Raw genomic sequence first — 25,099 nt, 5'->3', positions numbered from 1 at the left:
CATGTCCAACGGATCCCGCCTGTCACCGGCTGAGGTAACCAATCTTCTTCGTATTGTACCTAATTTGGAGGGGAAACAGAAATCTCTGACTAGCAATTCTCATGACACGTACTATCTGATTATATAAATATCATATCCTCTCAGATTTATGTTCCAGAGATTCTTTCAATCCTCCTCCCATTATCCCAACCTCTCAATTTGGCTATCCTTCTGCCTCCCGTCCTCTCCTTCAAGGCGTCACCACATCTTGGACTCATCATGACACCTCCACCTAAGCCTCCCCGTGTTGAAGTCAACAACCTCTCATACACTTTTCCCGACTACTCGACTGGTGTCAACAACATCACTTTGGATCTCCCTCCGCGGTCTCGTACCCTTCTGATCGGTGCTAATGGAGCTGGTAAGACAACTCTGCTTCGTCTTCTTGCCGGCAAACGTCTTGCGCCCAGTGACACCATCTCTATTTGCGGTGTAGATCCTTTCAAAGAGGGTCTTGAGGGTGTCACTTATCTTGGTCTGGAATGGGTTCTCAACCCCATTGTTCGAACCGACATCGGCGTCAATGAGTTGCTCCGCTCTGTTGGTGGCGATGCATACCCTGATCGACGAGACGAGCTCGTCGCGATGCTTGACGTCGACACTAATTGGCGTATGCATGCTGTTTCAGATGGTGAGCGCCGCCGAGTCCAGCTTGCCATGGGTCTACTGAGGCCGTGGACGGTTCTACTCCTCGATGAGATCACTGTCGACCTCGACGTTCTGAGCCGTGCCGAGTTTCTAGCCTGGCTCAAGCGTGAGACGGAGATTCGAGAATGCACCATCGTCTACGCCACTCATATTCTGGATAACCTTGCCGGTTGGCCGACTCATCTTGCCCATATGCACCTTGGTACTGTCAAGGAGTGGGACGAGGCTGACAAGATGCTCGCCACCATCGATGGTACTGTGGGTGCCTCTGGCAATAGCCGTCTCGGAGAGCTCGTCCTGAGCTGGCTTCGAGAGGACTTGAAGGAGCGAGGGCCACGGAGCAACATGAAACGTGGCCCTGAAGGCAAGACCTACGGGTTTGGAGGCATCCAGATCGGTGGTTATGGCGACGAGTCGAAGCAGCGTGAAGCCTAGACTGTTCCATATGGAGGTTCTTACTTCGGAGCATTCTTAACAATCGCCCCGAGTTTCATTTGTTTTCGGGTTGGAGTTCGGAAAGACGGATAGCACTCAACTGCACTGCTCGGCGTAGGGTCGCAATAGGGGGAGAATTCGGTGGCATTGGTCACTCATGCATGGCGTTCAACTCAAAAGGGAAACAGTTCTCAACCCTGTATTCTGTGCGCTTGTTCTTTTCAACACTTGATGCATGACGACGGAACTATACGGCACGGTGAATTTCAACCAAGAGCGCGGACTTTTTTTTTTTGGCCAAACTAGGCCAGGCTGATCATAATTTAACATATGGCACAAAGCACAAGATAGTAAATTTCTTATCATGATTCATTGAAATGACTGCGATGTGGTTGGCCTGGAGCTGCCCTCGCCGTCTATTGCTTTTCTCAGAACGGTCATCGTGTTCTTCAAAAGATCTGTAATGCCGCCGAGTTCTCTAGCAGTCAGCGCCTCGAGCACCTTGACCCTATAATCCTGCCACGAGATGCGTAAACCCCCGGAACTTGCCAATTGCCCAAGGCTACTCTGCGTCGGCGGTCCTTCATGCCTGATGCGCAAAGAATCGCGTTCGACTTCGGCATCCTCTAGACTTCTAATACATAGTCTGCTTTGTAGGCTCAGGAGTGGGGAGTGTGACAATGAGAAGAGAGATGCTAGAGTTTGAGCTTCGTCCAAAGAAGTCACATACGACGACAGAACAGGCACGAGGCTCCTCGGAATCATACATCCAAGTGCGTTGGGGTCACTGTTAGTAAAAGCCCTGCCACGCCAAAAGCAATTGCACATGTCCATAAGGTAGCCATTGAAAAGGCCGACAAAAGTCCTGTTATATGATGAGGAGTCAATGCGGTTGCTTTTCTCACGATCCGGCCTGGTGAGCATGGCCATCTCGAAGCCTTTCTTATAAGAGGCAAGAATAGCACACATACGTGAGACAATGGCCGCAGAACTGCTGAAGAAGAGTATGTAGATGAGGGATGAAGGGGGTAGTTCGATGCAAATGTAGTGCTTGAGGACCTGGTGGCTAACGAGTCTGGCGTTTTGCTCATAGAAGTCAAGAATTGCAGAACGTGATGAGACAGAAGGACATGTTTGGCAGAGTGTGAGGGCCAGTGGATTAACGTGTCGCACCAAGGCCGTGATAGTAACACTGGCATGGTCTGGTACCGTGTCACTAGATTCAAGCAGGACTGTCCAGTGGTGAAGAAGGTTCTTATACAGGGCGAGAAGCGCTAGCAGAGACTCCGGGGTATTATCAAGGGTTGCAGCTTCAAGGGGTTGGAAGATGTGTTTGTACAGCTCTGGAGAGTGTTAGCGTAGCGAGGTAGGCTGGAGCGGCTTATACTGACCTTTAAAGTCCAGTAATGGGGAGTAAGATAAGATCTCAAACATGGCATCGCGACGTCCAGAGCCATCCCAAAGTGGAAGAAAGCGTACAAAGAAGTCGAGTAGGAGAGGAGGAAGATTCTGGGCCTGGTCAGATTTATCCTTGGCCAAGCCAACAAGAAACATACCTTGATAGATACAACATATTCCCGCAGGATGTCCAGCATGTCGAATAAGGTGTCTTCATCTGCATCGCCGTCACGAACATCTTGCAGAACCCCATTGAGCCAGTTGGCCCGTCTCTGTTCAGATTCGCTGTCTGGCCTCAGAAGCATAAGCTTTTGCAACAAAGGATCTGCCAGAACAGCCACTAGTTGATTGGGGAGTTCGAGCTTGTCAAGATTCTTGACAAACCCAGCAACATTCTCGATTTCCTCTAATGTAACCGCATTCTAGCAGCGTTAGTTCTGCTCACTCAGCACTGCACGTTGTTGCAGACGAACCTCTGACACATAAGACGTGTGGACTACAGGGATCATTCTGTTTTTAGTACTCCGCCCTATAGGACGGTGGACACGGAAGCCATCTCGAGGCCGTAATGTGCCTTTTTCTGTTTGATGAAAATGTGCATCCTGGATTTCGTCCAGCCTTGCTCGCCATTGTGGATCGGGGTGCTACTAGATAATCAGTAAGAGCAGTAGTGAAAAGACATGTGAAAACGAGCCTTGAAGGAGGATGCTTTGCCCCGAACCGCGTCTCCTACAATAACCTCGGGGTAATAGTCTTTGAAAACTCTTAGAAGGCCGATCAAGGACGGATCATGTCCAGTTTGCCGGGAAAGGCTGAGCCTGCGATTTGTAAACGACTGACCAGGGGTCTTCATCTACAATACTTACAAGGCCTGTATTCTAAAAGGCTGAACATGTTTGCGTCTGGTAATGAGAGCCAGGAGGTGGCTAAGGTTAGGTCTGGTGAGAGTTAGTGAACTACTCACGACAAAGAAAGGGAAACTTACCGAATGGCTGCGGTATCGAGAAGATTAAACAGAACCGCGTAGGTTTGAGAAAGCGTTTGTGGTGACTCCAAAGTGTGGTGCACTGTAATGAGCCACTTGAGAAGAGCAGCCTGTAGAGTAAGAGATGGCTTGAGGGCTCCGTGTCCAAGGCACGAGATGACTTGAAGAACAGACTTTCGAGAGATAGGTGCCACGGGATACAGGTTTCGGATGATAGCAGCTTGGCTTGCTTGGTCAAGGTGATTTGGAGTTGTGACGAGAATGATGAGATCGTCAAGGGTCTCAGGTAAAAGGCCCCATTCATATGAGAGTGAGGTAAGGCTAGCAATAGTAGGCTTGACATTGGTCGCGCGTGTTTTGGCGGGTATTTTGGATGCTACACGGAATATAAGTCAAAGCCTTTGTACATTGCTCGGGCAGCCTCACATTCAATAACCTCATCCACGAGAAGACGAATCTCCTGGTGACCCGCCGAGGCAGGATCTATATCCGTCTCCATATGCTGGCGAACTTTCTGAGTTTACGGTACTCAGTAGATGTCAGGCAAAGAGACATACATGCGGTCCTCCGGGGCCGAGCGGCAGCCTTGGGTTGAGAGTGAATGAGTGGGACGCCCCCGGAAAACGGAAGACGCGTCGGCCAAGACGCGTTTACGGTTTTCGGGGTTGGAGTGGGTTTCGTTCGGAGCGGGGCATCAAGTTGTAGTGGAGGTCCGCGGTCCATGTATAGTACGGAGTACCTAATGGAGGAAAGAAAACTTAGGACCTATCCTAAAGGATGAAAAGACGTGGGTAACTTAGTATAAGTTTAGGATAAGCTTAGGCTATCTTGGCTAAATTTAGGATATCTTTGCTAAGTTTAGGATACTTTTGGTAAGGCTGTTTTGATACCCTATGTGGAGGTCTGATATTTTCTTGGTCTCGAGGAGTACCTAGGTAGATATACAATACAACGCGGAGGATTGAGTAGATATGAAGAGATATTGGCTAGTTGTTAAATATTGAGGTTGCTGACATGTTGACTTAGAATCTATTTAAAACCCAGGTACTTCCTCAAAGTCGTTGAACGTTAGGCAAATGGAGACATATGAACGAAGCTTATTTCAACCTCAATTCTGAACAATGTGTTCAACGTTTTTCAGGACCTTGTCTTCCTAAGACGGGGTGTATATTGTGTTTAACATGACGTTTCTCGACGTCAGGCCTTGATGCAACGCCTTGATATCCGTAGGTTCTACTGGTATTCATTCTGCGCTAGCACCCAGGTACGATGTTGATATAGACGTGTACCCCGAAATTTATTATGGCAGATCCACATATACTTCAGTATAATAGCTCGATGTTTTATTTTCCTGTTCTCTCATTTCATATTTACTGAGCATATCTCGCTATGCATTTTAATCATTCAGGCGCGCAGTGCTATGACATATCCACGTTTCTATCCCAAGGTACGGAGTACATGTAGGTATGTAGAAACTTGCCTGGCCCCCATTTGCCGCGGCATCAGTAACACGGTTACACCAACCTTGGGCCGTAGGTTGAGGTGGCAGACAACCGTCATTGGATCTATCAAGGTGTGGTAAATTGAGTTTACACTGCGTGTGGCAGATTTACCTGATTTTTGAAGCTTGCCTACACCCTTACAAGGTAGAAACGGCCCGTCCCTGCTGTAACTTTCATTGACATTGATTGCCCTTAACCACTCTAGCCACTATCTAGGTACCTACCTACCTTATATTTCTAATTCCTTAGTACTCTGTTGACATTGAAGTTACGACCTCAACTCATCATTTGAGGTTATTGCTAGATGCTTGGCACAAAAGATCAGGGTTCATTTGGTCTTATCTATTTACTCATTTATTGACTTGTTGTCATGCAACTCCTTTCGATCTCCTACCAGTCTCTCCTCATCCTTGCCTCGACAACCACTACGGCATGCTCCAATAGCCTACATCTCTAACCTGGCTGGCTGTCAATAGGCCAGCCAAACGATTGCTGACACCAGAAAACAACATTTCCATGGCGGCCATGGCGGTCAGGCTACAGCCCCGGCCTATACGATAACTCCCACATTATCTAGTGCGACAGTCTTGTGCAACCGCCCGCATATCATCGTGGTCTCGTTATTCCCCGATCTAGTCAACGGACCCGACATGTCGACTACCTATCCTAGCAAACCACATCGCTCAGGAATGTCCCTAATAAGCCCGAATGAGAATAGAGGGGCTTCACCCTATAGTTTGCTGCCTCTTTTCCAGAGTCAACAAAGACAAGGGTCAGCCAGGCTGGAATGGTTGTGTCAAGCCGTATACCAAGGACTGACAGAGCAATCTCTATGTACACACACCTCTTACACGCCTTTTTACGTCTTTGCTGCACTGCACCCAGGTCTCCTTTTATCTTATTCTCCTTCCTCTTCTCAAAACCGGTTGCCGTGAGTCATGGCAGGCAAACATGTTTTTGGACTTCGTGCCGGGGCGTTATCATCTATCCATGCCACTTTGCTGCAAGTAGCTCACCCGGTTCTGCCGACGTGCGTCTTTGTGTTACCATCAGACAGACAGCCTCTCATGGGCGTCTTCCGCCGTCTTGACGGATCCTCGCCATCGGCAATCCCATTTCGTCGACTTTCTGGAGCTCATCGACGCGGATTGGATGTTCTCTCCGCCTTGACCTCCTACCGGCCTTGGCCGAGGCTCATGTTTTTGATCAGGTAATCCTGACCGATGCCCTTCACATCCTGGCAATTCGACAACTTTGTGTAGCCCTGGCGCTTCGAGGCGGCTGATTGCTTGTACATAGTACAGTACTTGACTGTCTGTACCAATTGGTGTCGCAGCCTTCGTCCCATCTAACCCCACACTCATTTAAACCCTCCTCCCAGTCCCAGCAGTCTGGATGGTGGACTGTCGCAGGACCCCAGCAAACCTGGCGCCCTAAGACCATCGTCGTCACAAAACCCGCATTTATAGATCACTCACTCACTCATTGCTATTGCTGTTGCTGTTGCTTTGCTATTGCTTATCATCCTACCCTTCCAGGTTCGAATTATCAAAGCATATCTATCCTCTTCTCCTCCATCGTGAGCTTATTATCCAGCCAGATGGCCTCGATTCTGAATTTCCATCATTGAGCCATTCTAGTTACTAAGTTAGTCCAACCTCGCCGGCCTCCCTATCTGCGGAGCCGCTCACGACAAATTCAACAATTCGACGCATCTTTCTTCTCCACGCCTGTCAAACCGTCATCCAATATTGTTTCATACTCACTATTTGGAAGCTTGATTTATGCCCAAGGGGGTTGGGTTCTTGTGGAGACTACGCACTTAACCGAGACGAGTAGCTTCATCGACTGTTCCAAATCAGCCATGTAACTGTATCGTCAGTTTCGATACTACACGCAGTTGAAAATCATGTCAACTATACAAAGCCAGAGTTCACCGGCTACTTTGCTATGGGATCACCAAGACTTGATTCCTCTCCAAAAGAACCTAGGTGATGAGGATTTGGTCTTGTTATTAACACCTGCTGTCGTCCCTATAGACCAGAGTCTTGCCAATGCAAGTGACCCTTTCGAGCCTCTCGGTAAAGCACTTGCGCGCACACATCCATGGATCCGGCATGTTCCCTATACAAAGGAGCGTGGCATTACCGGCATTCATGTGGCATTCATCAAGAGAGCACGAGTCGTTATCTTCGTGCTTACTGGCTTCTCGACAGAGGAGGGTTTATTTCAGCTTGAACTCGCCGAGGTTGCTCGTGAGGTGTGTGAAGAACGCCCCTTAGTGCTTGTAGCCTGTTGTGAAGTTTCGGAAAAGGGGGCCTGCGAGTATGGTTTCCCAACCATCATTCAGTGTCCGGGGTACTTTGCGGCAGACTTACAAGCCGTCGCCGTTCTTTTGACAAGTGAACGACCGACAACAGAGGCCACGCCAACGGCCGGGAACTCTCCTCCTCCTCCCACTTGGTCGCTCCTGAAATGGGACTACGACAGAGATCTCCCAGAAACTCACGCTTTATGGGAAGCATGTTTACCTTCCAAATTCCATCTAGATCGCTCAACTCTTGGTTCTCTCTTGAAACGCGATGGATATGCCATGCATTACATGGTCAGAGAACCCAATCAAGGGCAGGCCATTGGATTTTGTGCAACATTCACAACGTTTACGGATAGCAGTGGCGACCGACTGATTGGATCAGTAGCTGCTATCATCGTTCACAAAGACTTTCGGGGTCAAGGTGTTGGGCGCTTCCTCCACGACGAAGTTGTGAGCAAACTTAACAAGATTCGAGGTGTCGGAATCATTCAACTTGGAAGCACATTTCCAAGATTGCTTTACGGTCTTCCCGCACCAGAAACCGATACGGAGTGGTTCGAAAAACGAGGGTGGAACATGAAGGAGTCCACACCTGGAAACGGGCGGCGTGTGCTCGACTGGCTCTTGAGATTTGCCGACCATCCAGTTCCTGATCTGGCCTCCGCTGGCTTGACGTTCAGGCCATGCCAGCTAACAGATTACCAGAAGGTTGTCGAGATGGCAAATAAGGAGTCACAGAAGAGATACGGGTTTGGGTGGTACGACCAATACGCCAAAACTATGGATAGTTGCTATATGAATGACATTGTAGTCGGGCTTGAAGGGGAAAATCTGGTTGCTGCGGCAATAACATATTTTCCAAATAATGGCAGCCCTTGCGGCGCAGATATTCCATGGCCCGCCTCAATCGGACAGAGCATCGGAGGAGTTTCATGCATCTGCATCAAAGGTCGGCCATGATCCAAGCCGTGTTATCTGACATTGACTGACTCTTAGATTAGATGAAGACCCAGATATGGTCAATCGCCGTGACTCTGTGGCCACGAGATTGCTCCTGGCTTGTCGGCAGACTCTGAGTGAAAGAGGAATGGTTGGGATGTTTATTGATGGCAGCAGATCTGACGAAAATGTGCTGCAGTCTTTAGGTCAGTAGGATTCCCAGGACTTTCGCAGCTACTACAAGCTGACAATGAGACTTGGCAGGCTTTTGCAAATGGGCAGAATACAAAGAGCTTTGGCGCAAAGTCTAAGGTAGGAATGAATCTCTATAAAACCAGGGGCCACACAACATGAACATGGTCAACAATTCTGCCAAAAACAGCCGGCAAAAGGAAGACGTGTGCTTCAACGAATTTGTTATGAACGGAAATCCAAAATAGAGCTCCCGAGGACGCGCCTCTCGCAACTCTATCTTGGGTACCAATCTTTTTTATCTGGCTTTTGCGACACTTGGCGTAGAGTTACAACTTATATACTGCCTTTCTACATCATCCAAAGACATCACGATACGATACGATCCAACAGGTTACCATGAACAGCAGCATACTGTTTGACTACCTAAGGTATACCATGGCGCAAGTCCACTATGCAAGAGCAACTGTTTGCCAACAAGTCTCGTTTTAATCCACAACCTATTTTCACGCCTAGGACATTACCGGGTATCTAGCAGAATGTACCGATTCTGGATTGTGCGTTTCTATCAGCGGCTGACGTGCGACAAACTACGATGGATTTTGCCATCCAACTTCGGAGCCCTGCCATAGCGAACCACCAGGTGTGATCTGCCTGCAGTGCTCCTACTGTCCCTACGTTGCCAACGCAGAACAACCCCTTAATGCATGCATCTTATAAACCCTATTGGCTCTTTCACTCATTCACTATCCTTGAGCTCTCATTTGCTTACAAATGAGCCCAACCTCTGATCCTGTGTCACATCTCGTATACCGCCCTACCACCTAGCTTCTTGTGTCAAACAATAGCCAAAGCTTATGAATTACCTACTGCTTTTGGATGAGGTTTTGGCCGCAACTACTACACGCGCCGCACTTGTGTAACGGTGACCTAACTTGCTGCTAGTGGATCAACATGAGCCAGCCCATTTGGGCTTACAAACACCCCGGGCAGTCATGCAAGTAGGCGGATTGTGACAACGAGACACCGAAGTCTACCAAATGATATGGGGTTTTGATAGGCGGGTTTAAGCAGTCTGAGCGTTGGTTACACAGCAGCCTCTCAACTACGCAGCGTTGTACGACGGAATATTTTCTGTCGGCTGATCAGGTCGGATGAGCTCTGTACGTGTATGCATAAGCCTGCAGGCTTTCAGAAAAGCGATTTGCTCCATCAACCAACCACCTTCTTAAGGCGAGGACTATCAAGTAATACTGGCAAGACCATTAAATGTCTTCTAGCAGTCTAATAATGTTCTACTTCGAGCGAGACACAGCTCCAGGGTATATCGAGGTGGGCTGTAAGCAGAAATAGACAGAAAACAGATTGGAAATAGGATAGAACAGACAAACATCAAGTGTGACCTAGAGCAAAAACTTTTGAACCCCTCCCCCCCCATGACACCTTATATATAGACAGACGCCTCCACCCTTTTTTGAAAAACAGAATGACTTTACTAGAAGGACTCCTTGCTTCACGTTTCCTGCACCCCATTTAATAGCACATTTCTAGGCCCATTTGGAAAAGTCGACGGTGTCAGTCTGGGAATCCTGCCCGTGAAACGGACCAATCTCAGTGTCGTTTGTTGTTGTAGATGATGACAACATTGAGGATCGATGTGAGGTCTGCTCACTTGTGCTTGTGAAAAAGGTGGCTACACTTGTGCGACGTAGACTCGTGAAGCTATCGCGGACGGTGCTGGCTGGTCGCGACGACGACATATCTCCCTGTGGCAGGAGCTGCTGCTGTTGGTGTAACGTAGGCGCGCCTCCAAGAGATGAATTCTGTGAGGCCGATGGTGTTATTTGCCCGGATTTTGAAGGTGTGTATTTCTCCCGAAGCCTTTTGATAGCACGGAGGCGACTTCTCCACGAGCTGACATGCTCACCGCCCTCACGGTTGGCCCAGACGTGAGAGAACACCGAAGCATTAAGAGCCAACAAACGGATCAGACCTGGGAGAGCCTTAAGTGACACAATCTTCATCTCTGAAGCGGGCGAGATCTCTGGGAATCCAGGCTTGCTCAAGACCTGAACGCGATAAAAGGGCTGACTATGTTTGGAAGCGTCTCTAGCAGCAATAAACGAAGCCCTTGATGCTGGTGTAATGACAATATGGACAAAATTGAAGTCGCCCGGAAAAGTATCAAATTTGAAAGGCAGACCGGAATCGTTGAACACAATGTTGACAAAATCATTGCCAATATGGCGTTTCTTCATTGTGCAACGTGGGTCATGTTCCAGGTTCGTAGGCATCTGTGTGGTGACGTGAAACACGATTTCTGTGACACGATCTCGCCAGCAAAAGGTATACTGGCCATCAGAGTCAAATTCGCGATCTAGTCCATGAGTGTTGAACGTCGCCCCCTTGAGCTTGGTCAATGTGCCAAGATTATTGAGGAACTCCATGTAATCGCTGCTACCAGACACATTCCCAAGAATCTCCACTTCATCAGTCTGTCCCTCTCCGATGTAGATGACACCAACTTTGTGCCCATCAACAGTAGAGCTTCGATCAAAGACTCGAATGGCCCTTTCAACAGCATCATCCTCGGGGAGCGGAATAGGTCGCGCTAGATCATGACCTTGAGGGATGGACGACATCAGTTGTACCATGATGTGACTGGGTAAGATAGTATTCGTTGAGACTTGTCCCTCCCTGCTAATGTCCACGTAATTGGGTGTCTGATGCGGAGGTGGTGGATCAAACGTTTCTCGAATCGTGAAGGCCGAGGTGCCTGAAGGCTGTCTCTTGACAATTTGAGCCCAGCCAGTGGTTGTGGCCTGATTTACGGTGACGATGCTGTAACCAACCAACCATCTCTTCTTGATGATCTCTCCGAATCGATCCGATGTAAAGAGAGGATCTTGGGATGATTCCTCCACGTCAGCGTATGTATACCTTTGCATGAAGTCGATCGAAGTAAGTGCTTGTTCGTTATCTGTGTGCGCATCTTCAATCTCGTTGTATATGTTTCTGACAAGCCAACCAACCAAGGTGGCACGGTCTGGCAGTTTCAACGCAAGGAACCAGAAAAGTATCACATGGTATGCTAATGCATACACGTACTGTGGTAAATCGTCTGTTGCGCTCGGGTGTATGGCATCCGAAAGGTTACCCGTTGCGGTTGCTGGGGTAGATGGTTCGCTGGCATGACTGTTCCTGTTGGAAGCCTTTTTGTCCCTCACAGATTGCAGATAGCGAATGCAAATCCCAAACACAATCTTGTATTCCTCTTCTCTGAAGTTGACATACACGTTGTGTAAACGGCTCAGACAAGCCAGGAACTCGAGGATATGGATGGAGACATGCGGCTGGGTGATGATAGTAGACATTTTGGTCAATAGCTGAACCAGTGACTTGCTTGTTGAGAGTGGCAATTCATGACAGCATATGGACAAGGCATGGATGCAGCATTTTGCACTCCGCTCCCAAGTGGCGATGCCATGTACAAATGTTTTGACTATTTCATCCTCATCGCCCTTTTGAAAGTGATCATGGTAACTGAGAATCATCGTTAAACTGTGGAAGAGACAAATCGCCACATCAGCTCGCCTCAACCCCGAGGCATTTGGAGGTTCTTGGAAGGAGTTGGTTCGGATTTGCTCGCAAATGAGTCTTCGCAGCTCCTGAATCTGGGGAATTGCGTCTCTAAAAATGGCATGGTTGCTGAGTTGTGATGGAAGGTGAACCAGTGCAAAACTGTACACCTCCCAGTCGCAACCGTGCAACAAACCGAGGACAGCCTCGAGCCAAGCGGCAATATCGAGGGCAGTAGTCTCAATATTCGTTTTGGTCTCTTGGACTTCTTCATCCATCACGAGTTCAGCGGAGCCAGGGCTGTGAGAAACTAGAACTGGACTAAACACGCCGGTCACAGTGTCAGGTAGAGCCTCTGGGTCCGGAAGGTTCCAAAGCTGGTGATAGCGAGCTGCACTACCACTACTGCCAAGCAGGCCACTTCCAGCAGCGACACTTGCAGAGCGAACTGGCATGCCTCTTTCATGGCTTTGCCCCTGGCTGAACGAAATGCCGCGAGCAGACCTGGACGACCCACCATGTTCATTTCTTAATAAGCGTATAGACTGTACGGCCTCCTCAGCCTGCTTCTTGGCGTATGTTTCAGGAGTTCGACACAAGGAGGCGGCAACAAAATTAGTCTCAAGTGTCTTTGCGATGAAAATTCGGTTGGCCCAATCGGCACGCAGCCTGAACAAGAGCTTCATAGCGGTCAACCGAGCATCGACCTCGCAATGACTCGACTTCACAATGTTTATCAGCGCATGATATAGTCTCAAGGATTTCGCACTGTCATAATCCATAGTGTGCACAAATATCTTTACGTAGCCCTTGGCAACCACGTTTGATGGCGACTGTCCTTGTGGCAGATGTTCTTCGGAAGATCCTTGAGCGAACGGACTATGAGATGCTGACGATGAAATCGGTGATTTGAGCTTGTCGCCAATAACGATGCCTCGGAGGGCATCGACGATATAGTCGAATAACTCCATGTCACACGATACTACAACTGAAACCATGAGCGACATGATTCCTTCAAGAACCAGCACATCCGTCTCTTCAGAAACATCTTGAAGGATGCTCTTAGCCAGTTGTGGGATGAAGCTCTCTTCGGGATCATCGCCCACTAGATCCACGACTTCGTAGGCGTCCATAATGGTTTCCAAGGCTCGAAGTCTAATCTGTGAGGACCGATCTCTGTTGCCAAAGAATCCTTTTAGAACCAAGGTTAGATTTTCTTCCCATTGGAGATCTGAAGGTGAACAGCATCTGAACTGCTGGAAGTAATTCAAGACAGACGATGCAGTTTCATCAGGGAGAAATTGATGGACTTCGGTTAGAAACGAAATAATGGTTGCCCGAGGAATAAACACATCCGATTTTTGGTTAATGAGCACATCAAGCTGCTTGATGAGGATTATAAGTTCTCGGCTCAGAGCTTCCTCCAGCTTCTCGTCTCTGACAGGGCTGCGGTATCCATCAGAGTCGCGCGGCCCAGGTATTGCTCGTTTGGAGCATGTCGCGGCAGCCTCGAGTATTACGGACCAGTCCTCGTCGAGGATTAAGCGATGTATACGACCATTGCCATCGTCAAATAGAGCATTAAGCAACTGAAGAATAGCTGTCGAAGTTTTGATGGAAGTCCCGGTTTTCGCAACTATGGCAAGACCGTCCGCCAGCAATGCGAAAGGTATCCCCGGATAGCCGTTCTCCGGGCTTTTGGACAGGACCTTTTGCAGTACAGCAAGGGCGCCGCGTATCTCTCGGTTAACATCCTTCTCCTTGGCCCCATCTGTAGGATTATTTCGTAGAATATCCAATAAGATGCGGATGGTCGCCTGTCCATTATGGCTTTTGAGCAGATTTGAGAGCGTGTTCCAGGAGTCTTTTTGAAGGCTTCCCACCATACAATAGATAGAGCTAAGCACTTGAACACAGCCTTTGAGCTTATCTTCTGGTATAGATCCAAATGTTACAATTGCATCAATGACCGCTATGCTCGATCTGAGATCCTCTTCCACGCTTGTGCTCATGCAAATTGACAGTAGTCGATCGATCAGTCCTGTCACAGCAGATTCATCTGCATTGTTGAAGCTGAACTTTATGACGTCGATGAGAAAGTTGAATAGCTGAGCGAGGTTTTTTTCTTCGCCAGAAGCGACAGCACGATTTCGAGCAGCGCCCTTTGAACTCCGAGACGCTTTCCTTCTAGCTGCACGCACCACGTTATAGGATTCCCATAGCCAATCAGTCAAAAGAGGAAGAAGCTCATAATCGAAGCCTGTCAAAATTCGGCCGCGTCGGGTTAGGTCAACAAGAGCAGCCAACTGTAGGTGAAAATCTTCCGAGTTTGCAGGAGCTGATAGGGTTGTGAAATATTCTTGCCGTTCGAGGTCAGAAGAGGCCTCATGCTTCACACATTCCGTAAGGAGCTCCCAGCCAGCTGCCCGTGCTGCTGCAGGTTTTGCGGGATCGATAAGGTCTTTCGCAGCATACCAAATATCCAAGACAGGATTGAGAGGGTACTCGGCAATTGCGTATTTCAACGAGTTGGCGGCAGCAATGCGGTCGTTGGGTGAGCCATTCTTGAGAAGCTCAAAGGACTCCATGTGACCAGAGGACAGCCCATGAGGTGGGTTTGTGGAGACGGCTGGTGCTGGAGCATGGACGAACTCGGCGGTCGGCTGGGCGTTTGCTGAAGAGGGTGATGCTATAGACGGCGAAGATTTGGAGAGCTTAGAACTTGTCAGACCCCGAAGGACATGGGCAAGGCCACCCTGACGGGACGTATCTGGGGATGATGGACCATCTCCTGGCTGCGGTGACATGTGCTCGTGTGAAGTCTCGTTGGAGTCTTGGTGACTAAGTGAGGCTAATCGGCGCAACATGTTAGCAAAGATACGGAAACTTGTGCATTGGAAACTTTGTCATCGGCAAGGCAGAACGAATCAATCGACACAAAATAGCAATATGGGGCGTCAAAAGAGTCGCAACGATAAGGTGATGGGCACGCAAGATATCGGGCAAGTTCAAGAGCTCGACGAGGCGTTTAGACAAGATAAATGAGCTGAATTGTCTTGTGTCGCAAGTACGACAAACGGAACGGCGTCTCGGATGCAGTGTGCAGAGCAAATTCAAAATGGACAGACGGCGCAAGCGAGTCTCACCGGCGAAACATGTGCTACCTAGGCCTGAAATGGGCCTGTAAGAAGTTGTGTGTATACACGGGATAAGGCGTGTTCATTAAATGGTCAATGAAGGTTATAGATGATCGGGCTTCGACTGCGAGAATGTGTATCGTGCAGATTCAGTCAGGGATCAGAAGGAATGATGATAACGACAAATGTGATCCAATAACGCGGAGGTGGACGTGGATCCGGGATGGCACCACACGGCGGGCAGATCGGCGGGATGCAAAGGTGAGAAAAAGAGGCCAGGACTCGCAGAAGGACACACTGGCTAGTGCGCGAGGTGCTTGATCACTGACCAAGTTGCTATGATGGATGTATGAAGCGATTTGATTTTATGAGGCTGAAGGGATGAGAGAATATTGAAGAATGGGAGACGATGTTGGCAGATTACCATTAATAAGTTGGTAAAGTTTGTGCTTGGTGAATACCACCCACCTAACTCTGGGAAGATGCAATGACAAGGTAGATCAATACAGTAGGGTACTTCCCGTAAGGTATAATACTGATCGTTTGCCCACCCAAGGTACCGGGTAGCTAATGGAAACGCAACATTTCCTTACTAAGCTTAGCAGATGACCCCCCTGGTGACAATTGAATGGGTTCCATTGTTTCCTGGAGCACACGAACAGCTCAGGGTTTCCTATGGACGCCATGGCACCAAGCTGTAGGCGGTAAGGTACCGCATGCCCATCGCGCCAATCTGGAACTGTGAATGGACCCTGAGTCTGTAGAGAATAATATTTTGTTTATTAGCTACAGCGTACCTGCAGTATTCTTTGCTACGATTGTATTGGTGTGGGTTCCGTCGCCGAGTTGGGTGACAGATCATGACGCTGATCTCGATGGCTTGATTTCGTCATTGAGTCGAGCGAATAGTCAATGAGATATACTGTCTTTCTATCGTTTTGGGACAGAGTCAGAGTTGTTATTCACGGATGCAACGAAAGGTCAGTCTTACCTAGCTTCTAGTTCTATTACCAGGCCACACTGGTGTAGAGTAATGCGAACGATAGCCTACCTAGTCCTTGGAAAGAAACTCCTTGACTGCAAAGCCAGGCGACAAAAATAATGAGACTGAGATTTCCCTGATCTATACTAGGCTTACATTAGTCTTTTTGTCGTCTAAGACAAAAACAGAAGCCCTTTGGCCCTTGTAACTTGAGTATTGACCTGGAGCTCTTAGCGTGACTAGCTTCAAAGCCCATTAACTGTAGCTCGACTGCCTGGGCTAGCTCGCCGCTGAAGGCTTCGAAGCCATTTACTGCCAATAGCATCTCGCCAATGGAGACCCAGAAAAAATTAGAGCCGCCCGAGCTTTGATTTGCTTGTCAACCTGAACTTGTAACCTCTCAGCTCTTGTTACCAGTCCTACCTACCTCCAAACTTGTCCTTCCCCATCACCACCGCTCATTTCTTTCTTCTCTTCGTCCTTTACGCTTCCCTCTTAGGAGTCCCCCTATTAATACATCCTCACCATGGCTGCCGATATTGGCCAGATCGCTCAACTTCTTGACGCAACTCTTGATCCCACAGAGCATCGTAAAGGTACTTGATCCGTTGCCCTGTCCCACTACTTCGTTGCCCCGCGGGTTTGGAAACTAATAAACAATCATCACCAACAGCTGAGACTGCCCTCAAGCAAGAGGCTACCAAACCTCAGTACTCTCTCAGCCTTCTCAACATTGTCAACTCCGGCACCCTACCGCCGAAGACTCGACTCGCTGCTGCATTGGCCTTCAAGAATTTTATTCGAACAAACTATGTGGTCCGTCTTGCCTTTTTCTCGACCGAACCTACCCAGAATACTAAACCGCGAACTCCGTGTAGGACGAGGAAGGCAACTATAAGCTACCTCAAGATGAAGTTCAAGTCATCAAGGAGCGCCTCATTGGCCTCATGATCTCATCCCCCCCCAATATCCAGGCCCAGCTTGGTGACGCTATCAGCGTTATTGCAGACTCTGACTTCTGGCGACGATGGGATACCCTCACCCAGGTGAGCTCGCGATATTGACGGCCATTTACTATATAATGTACTGACGGTTTTTGGTGTAGGAACTCGTCAGCCGGTTTTCCGCTACTGACCCCAAGGTCAACGTCGGTGTTCTCGAGGTTGCACATTCTATCTTTGCTAGATGGCGACCTCTCTTTCGAACAGACGAACTTTATATGGAGATCAATCATGTGATTGAGACCTTTGGACAAGCTTTCGTTCAGCTTCTCGTGGTAAGTCATGGCGAGTGAATACTCTTGTCTGCTTCGTGCTCATGGTTTCTGGCGCATTAGACAACCGATAAGAAGATTGCCGAGAACAACGACAAGAAGGAAGTGCTGCATGGCTGGTTCGAGGCCTTGGACCTTCAAATCAAAATTCTCCATGACATGTCTTGTCATGATCTACCTCCTATCTTTGAGGAGAATCTCGGCAGCATCTCCGAACTTCTTCACAAGTACCTTACCTACTCCAACCCCCTGTTGGAGACTGATGACGACACCGAGACGAGCATAGTTGATACCGTAAAGGCTGATATTTGCGAGATCCTTGAACTCTTCACCGTCAAATACGATGAGGATTTCTCCAAGTACTGTCAGCCCTTCATTGAGAAAGCGTGGAACCTTTTGTCTTCAACAGGCCCCGAGACCAAATACGACCTCATTGTCAGCAAAGCCCTGCATTTCCTTACCGCTATTGCGTCGTCTGCACAACATTCAGGAATCTTCAATAGCGAGGATGTTTTGACACAGATTGTCGAGAAGGTTATTCTACCGAACGTGGCGCTCCGCGAATCGGATATTGAGCTCTTTGAGGACGAGCCTATTGAATTCATTCGCAGGGATCTGGAGGGGTCTGATACAGACTCCCGTCGTCGATCTGCTACCGACTTTCTTCGAAAGCTTCAGGAACGATTTGAAGCGCCTGTGACAACGGTGGTGTCCAAATATATTACTCACTACTTGTCTCAAGGAAGCAGTGATTGGAAGTCCAAGGATACTGCTATCTATCTCTTCCTGTCTATTGCTGCCAAGGGTGCGGTAACTGCTGCTCAAGGTGTAAAGACTGTTAACCCCCTTGTCAACGTCGTTGAATTTTTTGAGCAACACATTGCCCAAGATCTTATTAGCACACAAGGTATTGAACCAATCTCGAAGGTTGACGCCATTAAGTACCTCTACACTTTCCGAAGTCAGCTGTCCAAAGAGCAGTGGAAGGTGGCTCTGGGCCCACTGATCCAAAACCTGAACTCAGACAACTACGTCGTTTACTCTTATGCTGCTATCGCAGTGGAGAGGGTGTTGTTTCTCACCGACGATTTGGGCAACCCCATGTTTCCCCGTGCAGACATTGAGCCCTTCGCCAAGGATCTTCTCGGCCATCTCTTCAAGCTCATTGAAAAGGAATCAAGCCCCGCCAAGCTACAGGAGAATGAGTTTTTAATGCGTTGTGTTATGAGAATTTTGATCGTTATCAAAGACGGAGCTATCCCTCTACTGGACAATGTGTTGACCCATCTCATCCTCATCACCAATGTGATGAAGCAAAACCCCAGCAACCCCCGCTTCTATTATTACCATTTCGAGGCTATTGGTGCTCTTGTCCGATACTGTGCCCCTAGCAATGCTGCTCTTTTCAACGAGAAGCTGTGGGGACCCTTCCATCAAATCTTGGTCGAGGATGTCACGGGTAGGTCACGCAGTTCCAAGTTTGTGAACACTGCTAACATCCCATCAGAATTCATGCAATATGTCTTCCAGATTCTTGCGCAGCTTCTCGAATCTAGCCCCTCTGAGACCATCTCGGAGAATTACAAGGCACTGTTAGTTCCTCTCCTAAACCCCACACTGTGGGAGACTCGAGGAAACGTTCCTGCGTGCACACGTCTCTTATCGGCTGTCATTCCTCGGGCATCCCAGGCTATTCAGGCTGAGGGACAAATTGCGCCCGTTCTTGGAATTTTCCAGAAGCTGCTCAGTGGCAAAAAGTCTGAGGTACTTGCCTTTGACATCTTGGATTCCATTGTGAAGAGCTTTGAGCCGTAAGTCTTTCATCTTCACACGCTTGTATTGAGATCTAATTTTTGGTTGTAGAGCTGTCCTCAATGATTACTTTGGCACAATTCTCAGGCTAGTGTACACGAAGCTTCAAGGAACACCTGCCGAGTCTCTAAAACTCCGCTTTGTCCGCTTCTACCATCTTGTATCTGCTCGTCTTGAGGCTGGCTATGGAGCCGACTACTTCATCCAGCAGTCAAACTCAGTAGAAGACGGCGTTTTCACCAAGGTCTACCCTACTTTTGTCCTTGGTGAAACAGACAAAATTGCACGTCCAGTTGATCGAAAGGTTGCAGTTGTCTCTCTTACCAAGACTCTGTGTGACTCGTCAGCGTTTGCTCAACAGTTCGCGAAGGGCTGGGCCAACAGTTGTCGCAAGCTTCTTTCACTACTTGTTAACCCCCCTACTGTCGCTGCTGGCGCTGGTGATGAGGTCGTTGCGGAAGCAGATGTTGATGACATTGGCTTCGGCATGTCTTTTACTGCACTCAACACTTGCAGAGGATTGGCTAAGGATGATTTCCCCGAGATTCTCGACGTCACCAAATGGGTAAAGGAGTACATGGCCAGCGCCAATCAGCGACATGGCGGCGCAATTGAGCGCTTTGTCAGTGAGCGATTGAGCCCTGAGGAGCAAGAAGCCATCGCCAAATATATCCAATAGACAGACTAGAGGGACGTGATACGATGCATGTGGAAGATGAAAAGGGGGCCAAAGACATCCTTTTATGGATGTTGAATGATATCGACAGGGCTTTACGAAGAATACCAGGACCCAAAGGGGGGTTCGCGAATACAATTGATGGATGACACGCGAGACAAAAGCATGACAGCTGAGCACCCAAGCCAGCTATAGGAATAGAGGGCTGCGAAGAACCCACATCAAGTGAGGACGAATTCTGAGCTCCAGCCCCTGAGAACCATTTCCCAGTGATTTTATGTTTATCACAATGCTATCACGTCAAAAGTAGTTAAAAAATGTATTAGATGGCTGATGCTTTGGCCGTTGAATGACCCTGGTATGATGTCTATGGGAATGTATGCCAATGTCCATCAGAATCCAAAGACACCGAGCAATGCTTGTGGAGACAGAAAGTCATCCGTTAAAAGTAAACGCCTGGGGCCACGTACCTAATGGCCCCTTATCTCCGTCATAAGAGTCGTGACGATGCCATCGTTTGGTATCAAAATCATACAAGCAGCTAGGCTGCACCAAAAACTGCCCATATCCTTATCATGTGCAGTTGCATAACAGCAAAATTCAGAACTAGATATCGCTCCGGAATCGCCAAGGACTTCAGCCATGGGATCCAGTATTGTGGGATCGTCTCAGTATATGGTCTCGTTGTTTCTTGGAAATGGCGATCTCAGAAGGTGCCATCTCTGCTGACAACGCCAACACTATTGCGCCACCCACATCTGGTGATAACATCACCAGAGTCTTGGTCTCGATCTCGATCTCGATCTCGCATGGGCACTGCAAGTCTTTCTGGATTTAGTGTCCCACATGGTAGGGGCGAGGGCTGGAGGTCGATCTCGCTGCTTCTCCGGGAACTCCTCCCACTAGCGTTCGTCTGGACGAACAGTAAGCTGCTGGTGCTCGATAGTCTTTTGGTAAATTCGGTGAAACTCAACCTTTTAGTAGCGGTGCTTGAAGTAGAGAGACGCTTGTCTCCGTTCGACCTCAGTGAGGAATCATCAGACACCTTGCTTGGGGGTGCAGTCAATTCCAGCCTGGCCATGTTGGCAATCATTTGAGGGGTGCTGTTGGTCCTCTGTGTGGGGTTCGGCCTCGTTTTAGCATGTGCAGTGTGCGGTCGTATAGGAGGTGACTGGGGTATTATCGGAGTCCTCGATACTGAAGAACGGCTAGATGGCGATAACGGTGCTGGGTCACGACGATCAGCAATGAACTGCAATGCCCTCTGTGTTGTCGAAGGTATCAAGGCCGGACCTCGTCGATCAGGGACCCCTCCATACGCATCCTCATCTAAATCGTCCGAATCGCTATCATCATCCTGGCTAGAACTGTCAGAGGCTTCGAAAGCACTGCGCATTGCTAATTGTTGGGCTCGTTCGGCCTCTGCCCTCTGTTTCATTTTGTCGTCAGCTTCTCGCATCAATGCATCAAATCGAGCTAGCGAGCTCAACTTCTCCTCGCCAGGCACCTCTCGCTCTGAGCCAGGAATGCATCGCATCTGAAACGCTCTGTCCAAGATGGTCTCACGTGGCCCAGGCGGAGAGCTTGACTCTATCGCAGCGATAGATGGATGTGGCGGTTGAGAACCAATACTGCTGCGACCGCGGATTGGCGAGCTCATTGTGGATGATCTTCCTTGCGCAGAGGTCCACCCCTCGATGAATTCCCCCTGATAATCTCCTGTAGTGTTGACAGGGGATGGCAAATCAGTTGGAAGGACCGTAGTGTAGTGCTGCCCAGGAATCGGGAAATTCATCTGCTGAATTGGATAGTTGTTGCTTGAAGGAGACGAGACATCACTGCGTTTTGATCGTAAACTTGGGGATTCGGAACTGAATGTGAGGGGCCGCTCTCTTGTGGTGGTGTTTGTAGTAGTTGTTGACTGGGTGTTGATAGAGCTCTTATGTTGAAGACTCCGTGGATCAGAGCGGCCAGACTTGTTACCACTAGTCGGCCGGGAGAAATAATCGGAGGCATCGCGAGACATCGAGGCAAAGGGATTGGAGAACTGGGGTGACATTGGGCTCTCTGGACTCATCGGAGATTTTCGAGCAAGAATGTTGCGTGCCCACTCATGTAAACTGACATGATGATCGTCTGGAGGCGTGCGAAACCACAGGGTCGTTGCGCTAGCTTCTTTGCTCGATGATATGAGACCGGCAGCCCGGCTCGAACGTCGTTTCTTTTCTTTGTCGGCAACGGAGATGACGAGAGTAGGAAGAACGGGACCCTGTTTGCGATGATTGATCTGCTGGACCTGACAATCGGTGATAGAGTTCACTGGCCATTGCTGGATTGGCTCATTGTCGTCCTGAAATTGCAATAGGGTCAGCTGGAAGACATCGGGCAAGATACTCAGGGGCTTCATACCTTGTGTTTATAGATGAGTATGCAGGATTCTTCTATTGGTAGTTTGGGGAAAGATCTACCGCCCCCAAGACTGTTGTTGCGACCGTTGGGGATAAACTGTGACTGACTAGGGCCACCTCTGGTGTTACGTCTACCAACGACAACATATCGCAGCTTTTTCAGATGATTGTGAGTTCGGGTGACAAATAGAGTAGCGGGATAAAAGAGACTGACCTTCCAAACAGCTCTTCCAAGTATCTGGCCTCGATCCGGAGGGACCAGGAGCATCCCTTCCAAGTTATCCATGGCGAGTGAGTACGATAAGAATGTGCGCAACGCAAACCATGGAAACAATGTCAAGTCGGATGGATTGATTGATGCCAAAAGAAGCCAGCAAGTGGGATCACAATCGCATCATGAGAACTGAATCATCAACGGAAGCCAATAGAGGGATAGAGTATCCCGACAAGCCTAGACTAGCAGAAAACAAAAAAGCTCTCAGAAATATGGCTAATCGAAAACAAGTTGAGCGCAGAAAGACGAGACTGGGAAACCGTTAAGTTGGAATGCAGAGAAGAAAATTAGAAGAGTCGCAAGATCCAATGATGTTTGTGGCAACCGGACAGAAGCAAACTAAAGGGGACTCGGCCGGATAATGGAAGGTTCGGCAGCTGCTCGGAGACGGGACGGGCAGATCGGAGTAGCCAATTAAGGTACCCTACTAAGAGGTACTCAGGACAAAATTAAGTTAGTCGTAGGCTTAGGTAGGTGCAAACAGTAAAGGAGGTTAGTAGGTAAAAAGGAAGGTAACAACCGTCCCGTGTCTCGTCTTGTCCTGCTCAGAAAGTCGAATGAGGATACAAGAGGAAGCCTAAAAGGGATGGCTGTTTGAAGAAGAAGGAGTTTTCGTTGGCGGCTTACTTCCCTCCTAACCTACTACCTACCTACTTAACTGTACCTACTACTAAGGTAGAGAGACACAAACATTGGTTACCTAGTTCAGCTCGTTGGCTGGCCGTCTGATGAGGTCCTCTTTCCTCCATCGGATTGGATTTCTCTTAACCGACCTCCACCAGCCCCTGTTGGAGATGGGATGGATGCGGGAAGAGGGGGGCCATGATGAGATGGCCTCAGCTTCTTGACCTAATCCATCCTGGACAGCCCGTGGACGAGGCATGGTTAGCACGATGTTCGCCTTTACAGTGGACAGGATCCACCTTTGAGAAGACCGGGGGGCGCGAGGGTCGATGCGGGTGGACTGGTGCTAAGGCAGGTACGGAGGAGGATGCGTTACAGCCAGGAGTCAGGCGAAATGAACTAAAAGTCTCGAACAGAAATGGAAGGAACAGCCTCAACACCGCTGCACCGGTACCTAGAGTGGTTTCTCCAGATACCTTACGTGCCTACCTTACAGTTCAGCGAACACAACTTGCCCGGCTCCGGGCAGGTCCATACAATCTTGTCTGAATGGAAGTCGACAGCATCGGTGGAAGAAAGGAAGACGTGATTAACACAATCTTTGACCACCTTGATTACTACTAGGTCCCTACCTATCTCAAGACCTAGGCAACTTATAGCAGTAAGTCCCCTACCCGCTGACCACAGTACCCAACTTAGGTAGGTACCCAGATACCTTAGGTACGTAGCTACCTGAAACTTTTAAGGCACAATGCTGGTTCTAACTCTTTTCTGTCTGTGGTGGGAGGACTGAGCGCAGATATCATATTGAGATCTGACAAAGTTTGAAGAAAAGTTAAGTGTTGTCTGACCGTATTACCTGAGATCTGGCAATAACAATGTTCGGGGAACAAGAAAATAAGAACCGAACACATTTATGTCAGGAAATTTCCCAATTACGGATAACTTCTGAGAAACCAGGCGTTTAGTCGGTCAACAAACAGTTCATCCCAGATGAAACTGACTCGGGTAAGCCTGGTGGATCGACCATGTTACTCTAGGCCAGGAGAATTTGACAACTAGTTATTACCAGGTAGCCAGGTATGTACCCCTGTGCTGACTTCCTTACTACCTAACTTAGGTTGGAGGAGGGGCATTGTTAGACGTGGGGACAATCAAATTCTCCTTTCCCTCAGTTCTTACGGAGTACGGAGTAAGTTGTAGGAAAATAGAGTCTCGATGGGCAAAATCCGCAAGCAAATTCAGGTAGATAACTATACTAAGGTAGAACTGGAAGTTGCAGAGCAGACTTTCCCTCATGTACCTAAGCTTGGTAGGGTACCTAAGATATCGTACCAACCTGTTTGCCTGCAGGGAGCACGACTCGGGATACCTTAGCGCTTCTGGCAAGATTGCGGCCACATTCATTATTCTGCCTACCCTACCTATTCTCTGAATGCTCACCTCACCTTTGCAAGCCACGAAGTGACGACTTGATGAGCCGATGTCGCCGCTGGATGCTTTCTGTTCCAGCACCTTCAACACCCTTAATTATCCCAGCTACATTTTGACCTTGCGCCGTCTGGTTGCCGGTTATTCCCTCTAAACCGCCATGGGAGACGGATGTCAATTCCAGACTCGCGTGGCCGCTCAATCATGTTTTCAGATATTCCCGACATTCATCGGTCCTAGGAGAATTGGCAACCATGTCTGTGCACACTATATCTGAGAAACAAACGATATGATGAGGGTCGTAAACCGAAAATGGAAGACCAAACTCCCTCGCTCATGGGTTCCGTGCCCAAGTAGCCGTGCCCATACTGACGCTTGAGCCATTAATCATAACTAACCCATGCCTGGATCGTCTGGATGTTTCTCATCGCACGGTAATGCACGGAGTGCG

At 48.7% G+C, this 25,099-nt stretch overlaps 6 protein-coding genes across 6 annotated transcripts; 3 read left to right on the top strand and 3 right to left on the bottom strand.

Moving 5' to 3' along the window:
* Window positions 1-258: 258 nt before the first annotated feature.
* On the top strand, window positions 259-1,122 carry FTJAE_540 (ATP-binding protein cassette (ABC) transporter; the record flags this gene model as incomplete). Its single annotated transcript, XM_037351903.1, has 1 exon — window positions 259-1,122. One exon carries the CDS (start codon window positions 259-261, stop codon window positions 1,120-1,122), a length of 864 nt encoding a protein of 287 aa, XP_037212334.1.
* Window positions 1,123-1,491: 369 nt separating this feature from the next.
* FTJAE_539 (Centromere I protein) lies at window positions 1,492-4,004 on the bottom strand (the record flags this gene model as incomplete). The annotated part of the gene is made up of 8 exons (XM_037351891.1): window positions 1,492-2,465; window positions 2,514-2,631; window positions 2,679-2,942; window positions 2,994-3,164; window positions 3,254-3,338; window positions 3,387-3,458; window positions 3,506-3,881; window positions 3,932-4,004. The coding sequence occupies 8 exons, from the start codon at window positions 4,002-4,004 to the stop codon at window positions 1,492-1,494; spliced, it is 2,133 nt and encodes a 710-aa protein (XP_037212333.1).
* Window positions 4,005-6,916: 2,912 nt separating this feature from the next.
* FTJAE_538 (beta-n-acetylglucosaminidase) lies at window positions 6,917-8,142 on the top strand (the record flags this gene model as incomplete). Its single annotated transcript, XM_037351880.1, has 2 exons — window positions 6,917-8,079; window positions 8,133-8,142. The coding sequence occupies 2 exons, from the start codon at window positions 6,917-6,919 to the stop codon at window positions 8,140-8,142; spliced, it is 1,173 nt and encodes a 390-aa protein (XP_037212332.1).
* A 1,857-nt stretch (window positions 8,143-9,999) lies between these two features.
* Window positions 10,000-14,898, bottom strand: FTJAE_537 (tuberin; the record flags this gene model as incomplete). The annotated part of the gene is made up of 1 exon (XM_037351869.1): window positions 10,000-14,898. One exon carries the CDS (start codon window positions 14,896-14,898, stop codon window positions 10,000-10,002), a length of 4,899 nt encoding a protein of 1,632 aa, XP_037212331.1.
* A 1,778-nt stretch (window positions 14,899-16,676) lies between these two features.
* On the top strand, window positions 16,677-19,914 carry FTJAE_536 (importin-alpha export receptor; the record flags this gene model as incomplete). Its single annotated transcript, XM_037351858.1, has 7 exons — window positions 16,677-16,746; window positions 16,824-16,966; window positions 17,029-17,196; window positions 17,256-17,426; window positions 17,487-18,882; window positions 18,931-19,234; window positions 19,287-19,914. The coding sequence occupies 7 exons, from the start codon at window positions 16,677-16,679 to the stop codon at window positions 19,912-19,914; spliced, it is 2,880 nt and encodes a 959-aa protein (XP_037212330.1).
* A 703-nt stretch (window positions 19,915-20,617) lies between these two features.
* FTJAE_535 (uncharacterized protein) lies at window positions 20,618-22,605 on the bottom strand (the record flags this gene model as incomplete). The annotated part of the gene is made up of 2 exons (XM_037351847.1): window positions 20,618-22,261; window positions 22,321-22,605. The coding sequence occupies 2 exons, from the start codon at window positions 22,603-22,605 to the stop codon at window positions 20,618-20,620; spliced, it is 1,929 nt and encodes a 642-aa protein (XP_037212329.1).
* Window positions 22,606-25,099: the final 2,494 nt, after the last annotated feature.

The sequence above is a fragment of the Fusarium tjaetaba genome (genome assembly GCF_013396195.1).
Source record: "Fusarium tjaetaba strain NRRL 66243 chromosome Unknown NRRL66243_c0000014, whole genome shotgun sequence".
NCBI lineage: Eukaryota > Fungi > Ascomycota > Sordariomycetes > Hypocreales > Nectriaceae > Fusarium > Fusarium tjaetaba.
This window is presented reverse-complemented; position numbering and strand designations above follow the sequence as displayed.